Source organism: Oncorhynchus kisutch, linkage group LG8 (genome assembly GCF_002021735.2).
Source record: "Oncorhynchus kisutch isolate 150728-3 linkage group LG8, Okis_V2, whole genome shotgun sequence".
NCBI classification, from domain to species: domain Eukaryota; kingdom Metazoa; phylum Chordata; class Actinopteri; order Salmoniformes; family Salmonidae; genus Oncorhynchus; species Oncorhynchus kisutch.
The window spans coordinates 65093004-65115051 of NC_034181.2; the positions used below are offsets into that span (position 1 = coordinate 65093004).

Sequence of the window (22048 nt, forward strand, 5' to 3'; positions counted from 1 at the left end):
AAAGTTTTCCTTTTATGGGTCATTTGGAGAGTCTGCCTGTTGCTAAGGAACAACAATATTTCCCAGGGGTCAGTAGTAAAGCACATCCTGTGTGTCTGTGATTTTGTCATTTCATCTATTGTTGGCAAGCAAACGGATTACTGTGTTTCCACATTCAACATATTGTAGCAAAGTACCTTGGATTTCCACATTGTGGCAACAATGTAAAATCCCTCCAGTTGATTTAGCAGTGTTATGCCACTGGAGGGTAACTTAATACAGACAGCCCTGTTTCGTATTTTAGAAAATGGAAATAAGCAATAGAGGAAGTTTATTTAAAAAATAATTCACTGCTGACAATACACTTTTACATATATATATTTAGAGAATTAGAATAAACATGTATGATACAATTTTCTTTAGAAATATTAACATGTTTTTTGAAGTGTAAAAACACACACAAAAACGAATGCCATTATAAAAGAGCTGGGTTGAATGCCTGTGGATGAATGGACATAGAAAAACCCAGATAACTGGTACAATAATACTACAGGGGTAATGAGGCAGTTTCACTTTTCCCCAACCGCACTGAGGTGGACTGTACATCATGGCCGATCCCAGGCCTAGTATTCCTTCCTTTTCAGGGCCCGCCTGCATTCAGCCTTACTGTGAGGCTACAGTCACATTAGCCCTGTTGATATGGCTCTCTGGTACTGGTCACAAACTGACACAATGTGAATACTGTAACACCCAGTCCTTACTCTACCATGTTCAGCTCATTTAGGAGGCCTTGCCTTAGCCTGACAGTCCTCACAGTGGCCAGGGCAGGTCACTGAAGTCCACTGGGCCTCCCAACCCTGCGTCTGCCTCCAGAAGGCTCATGATCACAGCCATGGCTGCCTCGTCATTACTCGGACTACTGGAGCCTGGCTCATCCATGATGTCAATGCCAATGTGAGAGTTATCACCTAAATAGGGTAAGGACGAGGGTTAAATATCAAAGATTTTATGTGGATAGTTTCATTAACTGTAATCGAGATTAGATTTCAGAGCGGGGAAAAATACATACTTAGATTGGAGTTGTTGGAGTATGGATAGCCTACGGAGTCTGGTCCCGGTATCAGCCCTGCTGAGGGATGTTCTGGAGTTCCACTGTTCTGTATCTGTGAGAGAATCAAGACAGAATTGACATTCAGGAATCACCATTGCATCCTGAAGTATGAGCCACCAACAGACACTAAAAACATCCACCAGATGTGCTCATTACTGACTTCACATGGATGAGCAGTGGAGTGAATAGCAGACTTCCTCCCAGTTGGGAGGGGTTGAAGTGGAGGAGAATGGGAAGGACAGGTGGGAGCTCTTACCTTCTTTCCCCCTGGGGACGACATGTCTGGGGGTGGAGTGCTGGTGAAGATGTGAGGACTGGAGCCACAGCTGGAGGGCGAGGAGCCTCTTATCCTGGAAGAGTAAAGAAAACCCAGGGTAAAAACAGCAGGACACAGCCCCATACAGTCTCAGTCACACACAGACATTTCCATTATGTACTGGGGGTCAATGACCATGGTATGGTTATGACCATACAGACATGCCAAGTTATGTTTGACAAGACAATCATAACACAATCCACATGGTTCCTCTCACCTCTGGATCTCCATCACCTCCTCTGCGATTATCCGGCCGATCTTTCCCGCCCCTGCCCTTGTGCCGCCGGGGATGCCAGGCACAGTCTGAAGGGCCCGCTTCCCGTTTCCTGGAAGCAACAAACGCAAAATCTCAGTCACATTTCGGAAAACAAAACCATTACTTAGTCACAGTCATGCCAGGCACACAAAAAGTGTATGTCAACTCATCAAAGTACAGTCACACTTCATCCAAGCGGGTGAACTGCTGTGTGAGAGCACAGCAGGAGGGCAGGCTTACCGTCTGTGAGTACACTATCCATGCTCTGGGGGGAGGCGGCGAGCTGAGGATAGATGCCATCAGATCCTTCAGGCACGCTGCCGCTGTGAGACAGAGAAGAGAGAGTGAGCATCATCACTGAGCATGCTCATCACTTCACACCTCATTGGGCAGCTTATTAACGCTAGCCCAACAGCTCTAGAAAGACACAGTAATAAATATGCAAGAGTTCCAATAATACATGCTTTGTTTTCTGAGGCAAGCCAGACAGCTATATGAGTTGGGCATTGATTTCATGTTGAAACAATAGTGGTGGTGATAAAACAATTTTGACACAGTAGGCATTGTAATCAGATGTTTAAAATTGTACATTTATTATCCGACTTTATTAGGATATGACCCTAATACAATGAATACAGTGTAATATTATGCATTGACTAGTTAAATGGGGGCTATGGAAGAAAGTCCTAGTAGAAACAGATGTGTCTAGCTACTTACCAGACGACCGTGTTGGTGGAGACAATGTACTCCACCTCTTTGGTCCAAGGGTTCATAAAACTGAACCAGCGACTCCTCAGCGTGATAAAGGAGCCGTCTTTTATTTTGAACTTGTAGCAGTTTGTATTGATCTTCTCCCTCATCTGGAGCACTGAGAACAGAGGTGGCAGCCAGGGGTGAGCTCAATAAGGCATGATATCTGCACACTGCCAAAATGGTAGCCTGCCTCGTTCTAGATTCATTCATATCACAGTCTACTCGCTATGTGACAGGCTTATTAGCACAATACATTTTTTATGACAAAATTACCAGACATTACAATATTACTGAGATTCAGGGATGTATCACAGTCTAAAACGTTGATCTTTCTTGTTATATTGGTGTCCTTGTTCAATCTGATACATACCTTGTCTATGACATTCCGCAAGGTGCCCTATGTCATCTTGATGAAAGTACTCATAAAACGATGTACCCAGCAACTCTTGGGGTAGATAAGCCAAAATGGCAGTGGCCCTACAAAAGAGAACAGTATTAAACACAAGTCCTGACTATCAAAGCAGGCCAGTGGTATTTAGGACATTTTTAAGATAAGTCTAGCCCACATCTTTTTTTTTTGTATGCAAATAAAATAATATTCTCCCACCTGCTTTGCTTGCTTGATCATAATCAATGCCATGACAATCTAGGGCTGGGCAGTGTACCATATTTGACTATACACCGGTATTGATGCATGGACCGATTTCAGTTTTTAATTTAACTTCTATAACGGTATTTCAATGTTTGTTTTGTTTTAAATGAAATACGCAACTCTGACGGGTGTAATGTCTGTTTTTATGGTTTAGTCCGTTTGCTTCTTGAGTCATGCTGCATGCCGCTAACCACACCAAGCCCTGCCACGTCACTCAATAAGAGAGCAGTTGCTCGACCATAGAGTCACCAGCACTTTCTTTCCGTTCACTCCGCAAGGTCAGATGGATGCAACAATGTTGGTGACATGCTACTTTCCACAAGCGTCCTATAATTTCTCTATTCGTTTGTGCAAACTACTGTTTGCAAGTTGGTCTTTTCTTCGTAAGGTGTTGCTAAAATAACTTGTTAGCCGTTAATGCTTATCGCTAGTTACATGGCTAGTGGCTAGCTAGCTAAATGTACTAAGAGTCAGAGCAAACTTATTTAGTTAGCTAACACTGCCTGGTACCAGTGCCGGTGTCAGCCAAGAAAAGCATGTTGTGCAATGGAATCTTATCAGAGAGGAATAGGCAAAGTATGCATATGTTGGCTTCTTCTTCTATGATATAATGGCGGGTCCGCAAACAAACGTTAAAGGTGCATGCCGCCACCTACTATGCTGGAGTGTTAAGTCAATCACGTTTACATTAGCTCAACATTTCTAAATCCTCCTACCTAACTCAGTACTTCTGAGAAAATCAAACAGAGCCTTACTAACTTCTAAAAGACCCTCCTCCATCCCCAAAATCCCTTCCAAACCGTCCAACCTCAATAACCTTACACTTCAATCTTTCCCTCTCTTCAACATATTTACAACAATATAAAAACACACATTTCATCGACCATACACTTGAGACACAAACCATTCACATGCTTGCCAACCAGATTTAATGCTGAGTTCAATGTACATTGTCCTAGGCACAATCGAGCAAACACCACCTCTTCCTTCCTAATTAGACCTTTGAATCTTGGTCCACCGACCTTTCTTTGGAGGGCATGTAAATGCTGGCCCTTGGGCTCAGAGTCCCATCTCTTCTGCCACACATCTATCAAAATGGCTCTGATCTTACATTTGGCCTCACCTCTACCCAGTGGAACATTAATATCAATTATATCTAGTTTTGAAGCTCTTTTGGCCAACTGGTCTACAATTTCATTCCCTTCCACACCCGAATGGGCTGGGACCCAGCAGAATCTAACTACTACAACCAGTCTCTCAATTCTCCATAATAGCAATAATACCTCCAATAGTAGGTCACTACTATTATATTTGCCAGACGATAAACTATTCAATACAAACAGGGAATCTGAGCATACTATCATTCTGACAGGTTGTACGTCCTCCACCCACTAGAGGGAAACTACTATTGCCAACAGTTCAACTGAGTATGCTGACAGTTTAGTCTTCTACATATCTGCACATCAAATTCAGGAACGTAAACGCCTGCTCCTGTGCGCCCACTATCTGGGTCCTTGGATCTATCTGTGAAAAGTGGTAAAAATGCATAACAACTTCTACCAATGTAATTGTGAACCAGTTTCCCTATATCACTGCCTTTTGACCAATCATTCTTTTTTTCTACCAAGGTTAGATCAACAACAGGATCTGGGAGTAACCATAGAGGACCATCCCCTATCACCACAGAAGGGCCAACCTCGAACTCCCTCCAACCGCTCTCATCAGCAAGCTTTCCAACTGTCCAACCAAAACCATTGCCTTGTCTACTAGTATATTCCCAACAGTCATCTAGAACAGTAGCAGTGGGATGGTAAAGAATATGCTGGCTAGCTAGGATATGTTGGCTAGCTATATATATATATTTTTTGCCAATATCATGCTGAGTGGCACCTTGTGGAAATGTTAATACAAGTGCAGGATAAGCAGAAATAGATAGAAATGCTGAAAATCATTTTTGTTTGGATAGAATAGTATAAAGGGAGAAAGCCCAATTGAACTCGCTAATAATTTGTGTTGCCTCCCTAGGGTTATGAATTACTCAGAAAAAATATTTTAAACTTTTATTATTCAAAAACATAAAATACTGTCAAATACGGTGTTTTTTAAATATTTTTTTTACAAATATTGTGATATGATATTTTGTCCATATCGACCAGCCCTATGACAATCACATAGCACCCAGTGACATTATCTAGAAATTCCCAGTGTACCCAACAGTATTAGTGACGCGGCGAGGTTATGGGATTGTTTTGTCAGGGGGCAGTGGAGTATTTTTTGTCAACATATCTACTCTGAAATCTGTCTGCCCTCTGGGCCTCCATTACACCTCCATCTGGAACATGTTGCTGATGCTATATTTGGACATTGACAAAAACCTCACTCACACATAAGCTGTCACTCCACAGTAAATCCAGCTCTGGACTGCCCACGAGGTCCAGCCAGGTGTCAGGACATCACTGTCTAGGGGCCAACTGGCACGTCCTTTGCTACATGTTTGTATGTCTGCCTGCATGCCATAAAACATCTCTCACCTCTGATCAACAAAGACAAACTTCCCGTCGATGGCATGGCGCGAGACATACTCAGTGGGCTTGACACGGATCTCATTGTTCATTGGCTGAGGGACAATGTGGGGATGCAGCCGTCCAATGGCCACCAGACAACTGAGGTTGCAGCCCTCGTTGTCTGGTTCATTGTCGTCATCCAGACCCATCTTGGTAGGCGGCCAGCTCTTCAGGTAGCCAGTACTGTGTATTGTGCAGAAGCTCTTACGGTCAGCTGTGGATACAGGGAATGTATCATCATCCTCATCTAGTTCTACTCTGGAGCTATCACTGACATCAATGAGTAAGTAGTCTATTGGTACGAAACCATATGAACTGTTAACTAAAATGAATCACAGGAGATGAAAAAACACCCTTGAGCAAGTTACGTAAGGAAAAGACAGGAGGCTAAAGTACCTTTCTTCTTGGAGCAGGTGGATGGGAAGTCCTTGTCCTCCATTTTGATGAGGGGCCGATTGCACTTCATCCTGCAGAAGAAGGATCGCCTGGCTCCAGAGCAAAGTCTGGATGGGCCGGGGGTGATGTCTGTCTTTACTGGAAGGCCAGCTGAGGACCAGACACAACATAGCATTTCATTTATGCTGCAACAACAGGAACAGTATCACCCATGATCCTTTATAAATACAGTGCCTTGCGAAAGTATTCGGCCCCCTTGAACTTTGCGACCTTTTGCCACATTTCAGGCTTCAAACATAAATATATAAAACTGTATTTTTTGTGAAGAATCAACAACAAGTGGGACACAATCATGAAGTGGAACGACATTTATTGGATATTTCAAAAAAATGTAACAAATCAAAAACTGAAAAATTGGGTGTGCAAAATTATTCATCCCCTTTACTTTCAGTGCAGCAAACTCTCTCCAGAAGTTCAGTGAGGATCTCTGAATGATCCAATGTTGACCTAAATGACTAATGATGATAAATACAATCCACCTGTGTGTAATCAAGTCTCCGTATAAATCCACCTGCACTGTGATAGTCTCAGAGGTCCGTTAAAAGCGCAGAGAGCATCATGAAGAACAAGGAACACACCAGGCAGGTCCGAGATACTGTTGTGAAGAAGTTTAAAGCCGGATTTGGATACAAAAAGATTTCCCAAGCTTTAAACATCCCAAGGAGCACTGTGCAAGCGATAATATTGAAATGGAAGGAGTATCAGACCACTGCAAATCTACCAAGACCTGGCCGTCCCTCTAAACTTTCAGCTCATACAAGGAGAAGACTGATCAGAGATGCAGCCAAGAGGCCCATGATCACTCTGGATGAACTGCAGAGATCTACAGCTGAGGTGGGAGACTCTGTCCATAGGATAACAATCAGTCGTATATTGCACAAATCTGGCCTTTATGGAAGAGTGGCAAGAAGAAAGCCATTTCTTAAAGATATCCATAAAAAGTGTTGTTTAAAGTTTGCCACAAGCCACCTGGGAGACACACCAAACATGTGGAAGAAGGTGCTCTGGTCAGATGAAACCAAAATTGAACTTTTTGGCAACAATGCAAAACGTTATGTTTGGCGTAAAAGCAACACAGCTCATCACCCTGAACACACCATCCCCACTGTCAAACATGGTGGTGGCAGCATCATGGTTTGGGCCTGCTTTTCTTCAGCAGGGACAGGGAAGATGGTTAAAATTGATGGGAAGATGGATAGAGCAAAATACAGGACCATTCTGGAAGAAAACCTGATGGAGTCTGCAAAAGACCTGAGACTGGGACGGAGATTTGTCTTCCAACAAGACAATGATCCAAAACATAAAGCAAAATCTACAATGGAATGGTTAAAAAATAAACATATCCAGGTGTTAGAATGGCCAAGTCAAAGTCCAGACTTGAATCCAATCAAGAATCTGTGGAAAGAACTGAAAACTGCTGTTCACAAATGCTCTCCATCCAACCTCACTGAGCTCGAGCTGTTTTGCAAGGAGGAATGGGAAAAAGATTCAGTTTCTCGATGTGCAAAACTGATAGAGACAAACCCCAAGCGACTTACAGCTGTAATCGCAGCAAAAGGTGGCGCTACAAAGTATTAACTTAAGGGGGCTGAATAATTTTGCACGCCCAATTTTTCAGTTTTTGATTTGTTAAAAAAGTTTTAAATATCCAATAAATGTCGTTCCACTTCATGATTGTGTCCCACTTGTTGTTGATTCTTCACAAAAAAATACAGTTTTATATCTTTATGTTTGAAGCCTGAAATGTGGCAAAAGGTCGCAAAGTTCAAGGGGGCCGAATACTTTCGCAAGGCACTGTATATACTGTATCAAGTCCTACTCTGGCAAATAAAGCTACAATACATAATTTGCTATTACAATTTTTTTTGCTGAATTTACAGAAATTCTTTGACTGTTTATTTTTTACCCTGAACCCAGCATGGCTTAATGTAAAAATAGCACTACCCTATATTTAGCTTCTGACATTTAAATAATGAGGAACACACAGTACAGGGGGATACATTGAGGGGTGTGTCACTGTGCTAGCTGTGTAGGGGACAGCAGGCTGATGACACTGATTACAGTCTGCTCTTCTACTCTATCAGACACGGTGTCCCTGCTTTCCTTGTTCTCCACCCCCCGGGCACTATAAGAAAGGCTGGTAACTAGAGGCCAGGATGCATTACTTTTGGAATCGATGAGGCGCTCCCGCGGCGCCGTGTCCGATGAGGACAGCTGCTCCTTGACTTTGGCAATGTCTTTAGGATGCAGGTAATCAAATAGGCTCTGGCCAATCAGGTCATTCTGCACAGGGAGGGAGAGAGTTCCGTAAGATAAGACCACGTTACATAAATGAGGCCCATAAAAAAAATGAAAATAACTAACACACTTGCCTTTCGTGAACTAACACTTGTACTTGACTTTTTCCAACTAGCACCAACTTTGCTGATAGCTACTTTATTGTGGAAAAATATACTGAGATGTAGTTGTCATAGCTACTTATCTTAAGATGAATGCACTAACTGTAAATCACTCTGGATTAGAGTGTCTGCTAAACAACTAAAATGTAAATGTCTGTAAAGTAATGCCAGGTTAATAATAATAAATAAATGTTATATGCATTTCATCAGGATAGCTCATGAGGGTAAAAATGACTACAGTACCACCATTTAATGAAAAAGAACAGCAACATATTGGAGAGGACGTACTTGGCTGAAGTTTAGGATTTTGTAGACCGTCTCCGAAACAAACAGTATCTTCCCTCGATCGCAGCCAACAACAAACAGAAAGCCATCAGATGCCTGTGGAGAGGAGAGGGAGAGGGGGAGATAAGAGAGAAATACTGAGTTACATGCATACTCATCATGAAACGCACTCTGAGGACACCATACAGTCTATGGAGGTAAGGACACACACCCTCAGTATTAAGTGCTTCAGTTCGTCGTCTGACAGGAAGGCTGGTTTGTAGTTAGCTTCAGTGTAGGGGTTAGCAGCACCTGTGATTCAGAAAAAGCTCGTATGTAAGACAATTAAATCAATATGTCATTTGTATTATTCTGATGTACTTTATTGATCAGCTGCATGGTGGTGGTTGTCATCACTGTACTGTTCTGGCAGCAGTCCTATTAAAATCCTTCTCGCCTCACCTCTTAAGGTCTTCATGTGCTGGACAGCCATGCGCAGGACTGTTAGTTTGTCCAGTTTACGGGACATAGCGTTGCATGTAGGCACTAGGGCGGCCAGCTCGTCTATGAAGCTGTTCATCTTGTCCCTGCGTCTCTTCTCAATCTGACTGTGGGCCTCTCTGCCATCCAAACAATACAAAGAGCATTTAACGTAGACAAACAAATCAACACAACCATAGTCTGCCTGTATTTACAGAAACATGACTAATCTGTAATATAAATAAAAATATTTTTATTCCATAGATTTTTATGTCATCCTATGGAAGATAGAAACATTTGGTTACCTGGCATTTTTTATCCGGCCTTGATGATCACCAAGTCTATCATTGTCTGTGTCCATGCTATCCCTTTGAGGAGAAGCAATAACATTAGTACAAAGAAATATAGTAAAACAATCATTTTTACAACAAATATTAAATAATGATGTTACAGTATGCAATGTAAGTATGAATAAAGCAAAACACTAAAGTGAGAAGTCATTTGAAATGTTTATAGTAAAAAACCATGGAGAGCCTTTGGTTCACATGAAACATCAACATTACTAATGCAAAGCCATTCAAATATTTTCTTACCATCTTTGGTAGAATCTAAATGAATAGTTATTAGAAATGTTCCTACAGAATTGGGAACCTGGTTCTTTGAGACCTTTCTTGTGCCTCTGATATTGTTCACAGCTGAACTCCTACTCTGTCATCCCACTCATCCCTACTGTCCTTTCACAAACCACAAAAGAGAAATTAAGCCATGACCCATTACATATCCTGTGCCACTTCAAGACTCGCCGACTCCATACTATAATAGCATTCAACAGCCTCAAATTAAGATGATTTCAAATATGACTGGCTCTACAAAATTGACCCAAAGGTGTTCACACAGAGTTGTTGACTTAAGTCTCACTAAGGCAGGTGAAAACAAATCTGTGCCTTTAGTGAATGAGCTACAGACAATAATATAATGTATCATCCATCATCCATTACACATCATACATCAAATCAAATTAATATCTCTAATAAACGAAGGCCTGATCAAACTAAATACCAGCAAATACATTTTTAGAAGACAACTGTAATACTTTCTTGGTGCTTCAAGATTGTTACTGCAGCACCCCTTCGTGCTTTGATGTTTATCCTAATTCTAGCTATTCAAATCTACACTATAGCATGAATGGCTCTCCCATATTCACAGCGATCAATAGTGTACGTACTAAATGACCAGTCACTCTCAGCGTACTGATCACCATAGCGCATTCATTTTGATTGGCCTAAATTAGGGATGAGGAATACATTAGTGTCTAACCTCTATTTCTAGGGGTAAATGCTAGAACAGTTTGTAGAGTTTGATCAAAGAAGAGGCCAATCCCAACCAAACAAGGATCACAGAGGGCCAACTAATCTGACAGGGGATTGGCTCCTTTACTACAAATGTACTTCAACATTCATAATTTGAATTGATACTTACTCAAAAGAAAAGTCATCAATTCTGTGAAAGCAAGGAAGTTCGTATATTACAATTCAAATGAAGTATACGGATTATTCTGATCTAATCTAAATCAAGGTTATGCTACCATTTGTTCCTAATTGGTTGTTCATTTCTAGGTAGGTAGTTATCTTGTCAACTTTAAGTGGAAGCCTTTGACACACCGTAATAAAATAGTTTATCAAAAAGCTGCCATGGAAACATACACATCTGTCAGAAAATGGCATGAAGGACAAACAATGTGATCTCACTAAACCAGACCTAACATGACATTAATATAATAAAGATGATTGGCACATGTACTATCTTCAGGTAGCAAGTAGGACAAAGTCTATAAGCAGTTTTGAAGTCAGGCTTACTGGTAGTCTGTGGTGCTGCTTTTTCTCTTGCGTGTGTAGTCCATGCCGGGTGTGCCGATCGAGCTGATTAGATCAGTGGAGCCGGGAGACAAGAACTCGTTCATCGTGGAGGAAATGTCCATTCTTTGGTCTGCCATTAGATCACCTTTAGAGAGAAAACACACTGATTTCAACACTTATTATGCTCCATAACACACACAAAAAAGGTCAGTTGAAGTGAAAGCGACTTCTATGAAAGAACACTATAGATATAAAAATCTCAATTCCTAGACAAAGACAATTGATCAAAAAGTGAAATAAATGGTGGTTGTTTTAAAGCGGGTGTGACACTCACCACAAATATTCATTAGGCCGGCTATCCTCAAAACATCTCACTCAGTTTCTTTCCAGCAGTGACCCAGATCTGAAAGGCAAGTCAGTGAAGAGTCAGACATCCTCTTTATATACAAGGCATGAGGAAACCACAGCAGCATCATATAACAAAGCCCTCTGAACCTGAGCAGCTGCCGTATAACCTGGACTTTGTGCTGACGTATACCGTAGATGGCCCGTGATGTAAGAGGACCGATTCATATCTCTATGGTTTGAGATAGAAATGATAAGGTCTTACATAAGGTGAAAGCAATAGCAGAGGCTCAAGCCTCTCTCTCTCCCTTAGGCAACAATCAAGAGTATCTTTGAAAGGCATCATTCACTTTACCTCCAGCAACAATGAACCAGAAGATTGATGTGCGTAGAATTGATTTTGTCGTCAATGAAAACCTTGGATTACTAAAAACGGATGCTTGGGAATAGTGTCCATAACATAATGCAGCATATGCTACATAAACCTAGGTGTCTGTCAGAGACATCATTTAGTGAGATTAGTCTTTAATGTAAAGGCTCATTCAGATAAAACAATGCCAATGTTACAGAGGAAGGGGAGTCACATTTCATGAAGAAACCCATATCTACATTGATCACTGTTTATATAATCCAATCAGTAATATGGCCTTTTCCTAACCTCACTTAGATAGATTAAATGAGTCTCCTCTGCTAACCCATCACTTGGTGCTCCTTGTAGTTTCCTGCACAATGTCCTTGTAACATTGTAATCCTGGTCAATTTGCCTTGATAGATGACCTTAACCTCACATAGGGCTGGGCGATAAATGCTGCTAGCACTTTCAGATTTACAGTAAATGTAAATCTGGGACACTCAAATTAGTATGATATGTTACATTTGGTATGGATACATAAGACAGATGGTTACTTAAGGCAAAAACTGAAATATAAAGTGAACATCTAGCAACCCACATCTAACAACTTTAACATTTCAGCTAATTAGCTCATTTTCAACTACTTACTACTTTTTTAGCTACTTTGCAACTACTTAGTATGTTAGCTAACCCTTCCCCTAACCCTAGCCTAACACCCTAATCTTAACCCTAACCCCTAGCCTAGCTAAAGTTAGCCACCTTGCTAGAATTTGTCACATATCATGCGTTTTGCAATTTCGTAACATATTGTTTGTGTTGAAAAGTCGTAACATATTGTTCGTTTTGAAAAGTCGTAACATATTGCACGTTTCACAAATTTGTAACATATCATCCAAATTGTAATTTGTAACATATCATGCGTTTTGCAATTTCGTAACATATTGTTCGTGTTGAAAAGTCGTAACATATTGTTCGTTTTGAAAAATCGTAACATATTGTTCGTTTTGAAAAATCGTAACATATTGCACGTTTCACAAATTTGTAACATATAATCCAAATTGTAATTTGTAACATATCATACGAATGGGTGATGGACATCCACAAATGAATACATACCACACAAAACTTAACATATCATACTAAATGGAGTGTCTCGGATTTACATACAGAATAATACGAAATGCTCTGAGACCAGGTTGCACAAAAATACCTTAAAAAGCCCAGCCACCTCAGGTCACTGTGGCTTGTCCTGCTCCTGTAATCAGACCAGAACTAATGCTCTGCTCCACTGTGCCTGAAAGTCTTTTCATTGTAATTAGATTCTCCACTGACCTGTTTTTCCCTCTCCGTATGATGTGACAGTTTCAGAGTGTGATTACATCGAACCAAACCATAATTACACCCCATTATTTCTTGCCTGCAGCCAGGAACTTTGTTATTGACACCGTCACCATAGACAACTACACTACAACCTGACCCATCAGTCTGGTACAGTATATGTCACAGACATATAACAGACATCCGAGCTGACCATGTAATCCACGGGACAAAGAGAACTTGCTCTACCAATCATCATCTATGTTTTTTTACATGTTTTGTAAGCTGCATAAAACAGTACTCCTTAGAATAAGCCTTTTTGTAAATGTTCATTTTGTCACATAAGCCAAAGGAAGGCTAAAACACCTACGCTACACCTACACCTACAAACACCTGCTCTTTCCATTACATTAACTTACCAGGTGAATCCAGGTGAAAGCTATGATTGATTGTCACTTGTTAATTCCACTTTAAATCAGTGTAGATGGGGAGTAGACAGGTTAAAGAAGGATTTTGAAGCCTAGAGACAATTGAGACATGGATTGTGTATGTGTGCCATTCAAAGGGTGAATGGTCAAGACAAAAAATGTAAGTGCCTTTGAATGGGATATGGTAGTAGGTTCCAGGCGCACCGGTTTGTGCCAAGAACTGCAACACTGCTGGGTTTTCATGTTCGATAGTTTCCTGTGGGTATCAAGAACGATCCACCACCAACTGTGGAAAGCATTGGAGTCAACACAGGCCAGCATCCCGGTGGAACGCTTTCGAAACCTTGTAGAGTACAAACTGAGGCTGTTCTGGGGGCATGGGGGTGCAACTCAATATTCGGAAGGTGTTCATAATGTTTGGTATGCTGAGTGTATACTCAAACACAAAAGCTCTCGCTCGTACTGACAAAAAAAAGGAGAAAAAGGAAACCCTATTTTAAGGTCAGCTTAGCTAGTTGTGACAAATCTCTGGTTGCCCGGATACAGTGGTGCAGGAACTTCTTGAATGCTTGCCAATTAGGGAACCTTTTCTGCTACACATAACCCACTGATAGCATGCAGGTCTCAACTCTCCTCACACCACCACTCCACTGCTCATCAGTCTAATGAAAATACTTTAGTATCATTTTAACATCTCCATGGCATTCACATATTCAGTAACACTCAGCCTCATCCATTTTACAACACTAGACGATCACTAAGGTGGATTCTGATCACTTCTAATGTTTTAATGCACATGACCTCTGTGGTATCTAAGTGACAAACAAACAAAACAAAAAACATGATCAGATAAGGTGAAGTATGGGAAGAGGCAGAACTACGTGTAACAGGGTGAATCTACAATGTGTCAGCTCAGCTGGATACGCATGGTTAGCTTACACAGCACTGTGAAACTGTCTGCCCTGCAAGTACTTCTCCCTTTCATAAGGTTCTTAATGCTATGTCACTGTTGTGTTCCTATTTAAGCCACTCCTCTGACGTGATCCCATCGTTCTGTCACGTTCAGATGAAACAGAGTGTCCTGTGCCCTCAGCAGCATTATCCTAGCGCTGTAAGGCTGTCTGTAATTCCCTTCTGTTGTGTGCCGTCCTGGAATGCTCAGGCTTGGCTCCTGTAATGACATGGCCTGTGTGTGCTATGTAAGTCAAGCTGTCCGTTTCTCAGTAGGCTCCTTTACTCAGAACAGAGCGTTCTAAGAGCCAGTCTAGAAAGATAGACAGGAGACGTTAACGCTTTGGTGGAATAGATGGTTAGAAGACATGTTTTTTTTTTTAAAGCAGAAATAAGACTCCAGTTCAAGTTAATAAGATGCAGGAAAACAATATTGATGAAACACAGATAGCTGTGAGAAAACCACCCTCACACATGACTGTGCCTATGTATGACTGACTGACTGCACTCATAACTTACTTCATCCCTAACTGTTCTCCCCGCCAACTGCTCATGTGGCCAGTTTGAAGTGAAACAGCATGAAGCCGTGCGTCACAAATGTCATCGGTGATTCACTTCAAATGAAGGTCGCAAACTCATTTCAGGGCAGCTGTCAATTCTTATGAAATCACACAGAACCATGTGCGTCCACATACCTGAATGAGTGGTGCAGGAAGTGGACTGGCCTCCTTATGTCAGAGCTGGGCTTTTTCTCACAGATCCATCGACAGGCACAGTACCTGGAGAGGAAAGAGAGGGATCAGGTAGGACAAGAGGTCAGGTCACAGTGTAAAACACACTGGCCAGCCGGGAGTGGCGACTCATCTAGGCCTATGATGTAAGAGCGAGTGGTGCTCTGATTAAGTGGCTTGTTTAGAAAGCTTAGATGGGCGACAGATGGGAGGTGATCTGGAGATAGTGTGAGTAGAGGAGATGGCTACAGATTCTCCTCTATGCCAAGCCCCAACAGGATAGTATTAGCAATAGGATCACCACTGCCATGCTAAATATCATGCCTATAAGACTAATCATACTGCAGCAGTTCTGCGCAAAGTACTACATTTTGAATGCCACATAGTATACTATGGACAACAGACAGCCCAGTCCCTGATGTGATTCCTGTAATTAAGAACAGAACAGCTAGGCCTATATATGTTTATGTTTCCCAGACTATCATGGCTCTATGGGGAGATGTATACAAAAGAGACCACTTCTCCTTCCTTTTAGCATGTGCTCTTATGGCTCCACACACACACCCTTATTTATAGGTCAGTGAGACACATGCACACTTATCTGCACCATAAACAGAACAACGTTCTGTTTCGACTTTTAACCTTCCTGCTCATTTCATCATTGGAGTACATGGATAACAGCAATGCCTTCTTTTAATTTGGGATGTTTACACCTATAGTTGCACTCAGCTACTCTCATAAACAACTCCAGAGGAAAATATCAAGCATGTCAGCAGAATGGACAAAACACATGCACAACTCAAGGGGAATGAGACCATTTTGGGTCTAAAAAATCAGCAACCGAGATTAACGAGCATTGTGTGTGCCTCAGGGAAAGGGCAAAGCAGACAGCTGGACAACCATTCATAATAGTCTAACAAAAAACAAAATTTCTGACCGGTCAGCTCTAGGCTTAGGTGGCAGCTATAGCTCTACCTAGCCTACTGCGCTTGTCATCCTTTGACTTTGTCAATTATTATTACTGTATTATTACTCTATTATTGGTTGAGAAAACCTATTGCTTCAAATGATTGGCTTAGGTGGGTTAAGTGACATGAATCTTCCTCTAACACCTAAAGCAGGGATCATCAGCAGGGATCATGTTCCAGTCTGTGACATGTTCAGGGATTCTTCCGATGGCATTGAGAAGTATACCACATCAGTCACTGGCTTCATCAATAAGTGCATCGAGGACGTTGTCCCCACAGTGACTGTACGTACATACCCCAACCAGAAGCCATGGATTACAGACAACATTTGCATTGAGCTAGGGTAGAGGGTAGAGCTGCCGCTTTCAAGGTGTGGGACTCTAACCCGGAAGCTCATAAGAAATCCTGCTCTACCCTCCGACGAACCATCAAACAGGCAAAGCTTCAATACAGGGCTAAGATTGAATCGGACTATACCGACTCTGACGCTCATCTTACACCAAGACAGTTGTGAAGAGGGCACGACAAAGCCTATTCCCCCTCAGGAAACTAAAAAGATTTGGCATGGGTCCTCAGATCCTCAAAAGGTTCTACAGCTGCAACATCAAGAGCGTGGTTGCATCACTGCCTGGTACGACAACTGCTCGGCCTCCGACCGCAAGGCACTACAGGGGGTAGTGCGTACAGGCCCAGTATATCACTGGGGCAAAGCTGCCTGGCATCCAGGACCTCTACTCCAGGCGGTGTCAGAGGAAGGCCCTAAAAATTGTCAAAGACCCCAGCCACCACAGTCATAGACTGTTCTCTCTACTACCGGATGGCAAGTGGTACCGGAGTGCCGAGTCTAGGACAAAAAGGCTTCTCAACAGTTTTTACCCCCAAGCCATAAGAGTCCTGAACAGGTAATCAAATGGCTACCCGGACTATTTGCATTGTGTGCCTCCCCCCAACCCCTCTTTCACGCTGCTGCTACAATCTCTTTTTAATATATATGTATAGTCACTTTAATTACACATTCATGTACATACAACCTCAATTAGCCCGACCAACCGGTGCCCCCGCACATTGGCTACCCGGACTATCTGCATTGTGTCCTGCAACCCGCAACCCACCACCCGCCAACCCCTCTTTTACGCTACTGCCACTCTCTGTTTATCATATATGCATAGTCACTTTAACCATACCTACAGTTGAAGTTGGAAGTTTACATACACTTAGGTTGGAGTCATTAAAACTAGTTTTTCACCACTCCACAAATTTCTTGTTAACAAACTACAGTTTTGGCAAGTCTGTTAGGACATCTACTTTGTGCATGACACAAGTCATTTTTCTAACAATTGTTTACAGACAGATTATTTCACTTAATATTCACTGTATCGCAATTCCAATGGGTCAGAAGTTTACATACACTAAAATGACTGTGCCTTTAAACAGCTTGGAAAATTCCAGAAAATTATGTCATGGCTTTAGAAGCTTCTGATAGGCTAATTGACATCATTTGAGTCAATTGGAGGTGTACCTGTGGGTGTATTTCAAGTCCTACCTTCAAACTCAGTGCCTCTTTGCTTGACATCATGGGAAAATCAAAAGAAATCAGCCAAGACCTCAGAAAAAAATTCCAGACCTCCATAAGTCTGGTTCATCCTTGGGAGCAATTTCCAAACACCTGAAGGTACCACGTTCATCTGTACAAACAATAGTACGCAAGTATAGAAGTAAGTCCTATATCGACATAACCTGAAAGGCCACTCAGCAAGGAAGAAGCCACTGCTCCAAAACCGCCACAAAAAAGCCAGACTCCGGTTTGCAACTGCACATGGGGACAAAGATGGTACTTTTTGGAGAAATGTCCTCTGGTCTGATGAAACAAAAATAGAACTGTTTGGCCATAATAACCATCGTTATGTTTGGAGGAAAAAGGGGAAGGCTTGCAAACCGAAGAAAGCCAAAATCTTATAGAAAATTTGTGGGCATAACTGAAAAAGCGTGTGCAAGCAAGGAGGCCTACAAACCTGACTCAGTTACACCAGCTCTGTCAGGAGGAATGGGCCAAAATTCACCCAACTTATTGTGGGAAGCTTGTGGAAGGCTACCCAAAATGTTTGACCCAAGTTAAACAATTTAAAGGCAACGCTACCAAATACTAATTGAGTGTATGTAAACGTCTGACCCACTGGGAATGTGATGAAAGGAATAAAAGCTCAAATATATCATTCTCTCTACTATTATTCTGACATTTCACATTCTTAAAATGAAGTGGTGATCCTAACTGACCTAAAACAGGGAATTATTACTAGGATTAAAATGTCAGGAATTGTGAAAAACTGAATTTAAATGTATTTGGCTAAGGTGTATGTAATCTTCTGACTTCAACTGTACATGTACAGAATTTCAAGGTCAGATTTCTCCCTCGGCATATCCTGCTCTTTCTGCAAATTTGCTGTTGGCTTCAAGCATGTTTTACAATATTCCTGATTTGCAAAAAGCAGCATGAATGTCTTGTTCTTGTTCATGTTGCATGTTCTTTGAGAGCTACTGTAGGCTTATCGAAAGCTCAGTGGAGCATCGTCCTGGCAGGGCAGGTGAATATGGTCAGGTTATGGTCATATACAGTTCACTGTAGGAGTGTGTTCAAATTTGATGACTTGCTTGCTGTTGAATCCCTCCGTTGAAACCTAAAGTTGGCTATTGGGATGAGAGCAACATGAAGAAAGACTGAGAGACTTCCGAATAGAAGTGGAAAATCAAGAAGTATGTAATTTTGGATACCCAACATAAAAGCTACTGCGAGTTCCCCCTCAGCTATTCCTGAGGGGGAATAGGCTTACATACTGTAATGTGACATGACGCAACTCGCGAAAGTAAAGAATGATTACCAAAATTTGATTAAGTAGCCAATAAAATCCACTTTCCCGTGTTAATGTGCAGTTCGGATAGGTAAATATTTCATAAAACAATAACAAGACCTGTCTTATAGCCTACTACTGTCCATCAATGAGTTAGTAAAGACAGCGCAATCAAAATTGAATTCCCTCTGACCCCACTGACCTCTATTTACCTTCATGGCATATTATGTCAAATTAAAACCATGTAGCATCATCTATGTTATTCCTGTCACATTACTGATACACTTGTTGACTTTTTCAGGAATAGCTGTTTCAGATTTTAAGAATAGCAGAGTAATGTCCTTTTAAAAGTGAGCATTGCATTGTGCATTCCCTGGACATGGTGTGCTGTAGCCATTTGTTATTCAGGAATAGACAGCATGTCCAACAGCTTGTCCAACATATAACTTTCACAGAAATAGATAGTTTCCTTTTTTTCTGTTTTTTCCAAAATTTTGCAATTGATGGTGTACTTTTATGAACAGATTTAAATTTAACAAAATTGTATTTGTTATGCTTGGTTGAAACAGATGGCTATTATTAGACTATTCTGCACTAGGATGTCTGGAGCATATAAGGCCTAATGACAACGGTCATTAAATAATGAAACATACAGTCCTAATGCACTGCAAATCGGTTACAAATGGAAAGACATCTGTTAGTGACTCTGTCACATTGATTTGATATCATCTGAAACAGAACAGAATCCAGTGCAGTGTTTTCATTACATTGTATCAATATCAGCCCAACATCCGCCTTGCATTGCTCATATAGAGGAGAAACATTGTTGCTGTTAATTAAAGGATGACTATACAGGACTATAAAAGGTAAATGATTGTAACAGGTAATCAACTACCCGTCACTAGTCGATTTATGCAACATAGCTATGACCTCGTTTAATCTGAGCCGTGGTAGGGAAGTTCAGACAAATCACGCAATGTACAAATAGAAGAAAATAGCCTCCAAATAAAATACAATTACATACGGACATTCCAGATGTTTAAATTAGGTTAGACACCTACAAATCGCGTTTTTTTCACGACATTAAATTACACTGTGTGCCTTTAAAAGTTACATTGTAAAACGATGACTGCACATCCTCGGGAATGGCATTAGATAGCCAATTGAAACCATAATACGAGTAAAGAAATGCACACAGTCTACCAAATGTTGAATAAAGGAAACATTTTATAGGACTTTTACATAAGATATAACATAGTATGTGACTTACGTGTGGAAAGGCAGCACATGTGCACTGATGCGGATAGGAACAGTGGTAGGCAGTAGGAATACACTGACCTACTTTCCTCCTCCTGTGATGAACGTTGCACCACTAACCCAGTTTATGAACCAATTGGGTGCTTTCGAGATCAAGGTATTGAGCTTCTAGCAAATGGAATAACTCGTTGCCATTTATGGACCAATGAGCAATGGGAAGACAATATGGGCTATATCCAATGAAATGACATGAAGCGTCAAAGGAAGCTACAGAATAACGCAACGATTCGGCCAATGGCAAAATAGAATACAGTCAACAGGAATATATATTGTATCACAACACATGTGGGCAGTAAACTCCAATAATTTTGCTGGACTTGTCTGTGGAACTATTCTAATGGACCAATTCAAGAATGTGTGTTGCAATGCATAGAAGTGTAGCCTATTTATCTCAGGAAGATAAAACATCCAACGTGGCATGCCAGGTTAACCACATAGCAAATAATCAACACAAAGAAGTCTGTCTGTTAATGACGTTATAGGCCTATCTACTTTGACAGTTTATTAGAAATAGTTTGTTACAGTAATTACCTAATAATTACTGTTCTATTTCTTTAGGAATAACGATATGCTACTCTGTAACAATGTGGTGAATATGCTATTCACATTATTCAGAAATAATATTTTTGTGTATTCTTGGAAAACAGAATTACAATGCACCAAAGCATTGTTGTTCAATATAGTTACATTGTATAGTTACAAAAATATGTAGTTACAAAGCAAATATCAACAGAAAATAACGAACTATCTAATCTAATAAAGAACCATCACTGCCTGTGTCTAAGTAAAATCTGTTGCCATACCAACAGCCTAATTGAAATATGAGCCACAAACAGTGCATTCTTACCACATCACATTCTAAGACAAGGACATACAAGACAAATATCTATCAGATGAAACATGGTAAGTAAATGTTACCAAAAACAGAGAAACAACGCATATTCAAAGATCTGGCATGGTTTTCTAACATGTTGATGAGTGGGGATTCTTAACTTTAGGGCTATTTCATGTTTCCACCACAGATGGGCAGCAGAGTATAACGTATACATGTGAAGAGGGTGGCCAGTTGTCATTTCACATTTACACACATATATGGCTGGCTACAGTATGTCTCCTTAAACAATTACGCTATTTGCAGATATAGGCTATTCAAATGGAATAGAGATGTTTCATGTTCCCTTGGGATGGTTTCAGATGCATTGCAATATGACTATTTCTGAGGCTTGCTGAGATTTCTGTTAAAGAAAAGCTTACATACTCTATTTTAATTTACATAATAGGGGATTGTGTTAGGCAGATCTCAGGTAGTACAGTAGACTTCTTGTATGGTAATCCCCAAATATGTCTCAATTTCAGACAGACTGGGCCAGAATTAGCCTGACTATTGGAGTGGTACTTGTGAAATTGTTAATAAATAACAGATTTGGTTTGGCGTATCCACTGACATCCACAGATTCTCCTTTTGATCTCTGCACTGTGGAATATGATGACATATTAAGCTGCACCTGGAGATCAGTTCAAAGTGTATCAGCAGCTTGGAAAAGGTGCTTGTGTCCCAGCTTGACTTGACGCCTGCTGATGCATTTATTTTCATTCGCCCCATGTGAACCCTGTCCCTGCATACCCCTCGGCTCTCTCCCTGCCACACAAAGGGGGCAGGCATCTTGTCATCTCCTGCCCATAAGCAGAGCTGCTACAAAAGCTCTT

General features: G+C 41.1%; 1 protein-coding gene across 1 annotated transcript; it reads right to left on the reverse strand.

The window, feature by feature from the left end:
- Window positions 1–293: 293 nt before the first annotated feature.
- Window positions 294–20404, reverse strand: LOC109895411 (aryl hydrocarbon receptor nuclear translocator-like protein 1). The gene is made up of 19 exons (XM_020489070.2): window positions 20295–20404; window positions 15175–15258; window positions 11421–11489; window positions 11087–11231; window positions 10710–10730; window positions 9536–9598; window positions 9213–9370; window positions 8983–9062; window positions 8775–8867; window positions 8253–8370; window positions 6028–6177; window positions 5599–5845; window positions 2786–2892; window positions 2380–2530; window positions 1903–1985; window positions 1624–1732; window positions 1347–1440; window positions 1049–1142; window positions 294–947 (listed from the first exon to the last, which is right to left on the reverse strand). Exons 3-19 carry the CDS (start codon window positions 11431–11433, stop codon window positions 790–792), a joined length of 1884 nt encoding a protein of 627 aa, XP_020344659.1. The 5' UTR covers window positions 11434–11489; window positions 15175–15258; window positions 20295–20404; the 3' UTR covers window positions 294–789.
- Window positions 20405–22048: the final 1644 nt, after the last annotated feature.

Excerpts from the sequence above, each read along its gene's own strand:
- LOC109895411 (XM_020489070.2), bottom strand. Across the intron at positions 1,986-2,379 it reads TCCACCAACACGGTCGTCTG|CGGCAGCGTGCCTGAAGGAT; the intron begins GTAAGTAGCTAG and ends TCTGTCTCACAG. Across the intron at positions 1,441-1,623 it reads GAGGTGATGGAGATCCAGAG|GATAAGAGGCTCCTCGCCCT; the intron begins GTGAGAGGAACC and ends TTACTCTTCCAG.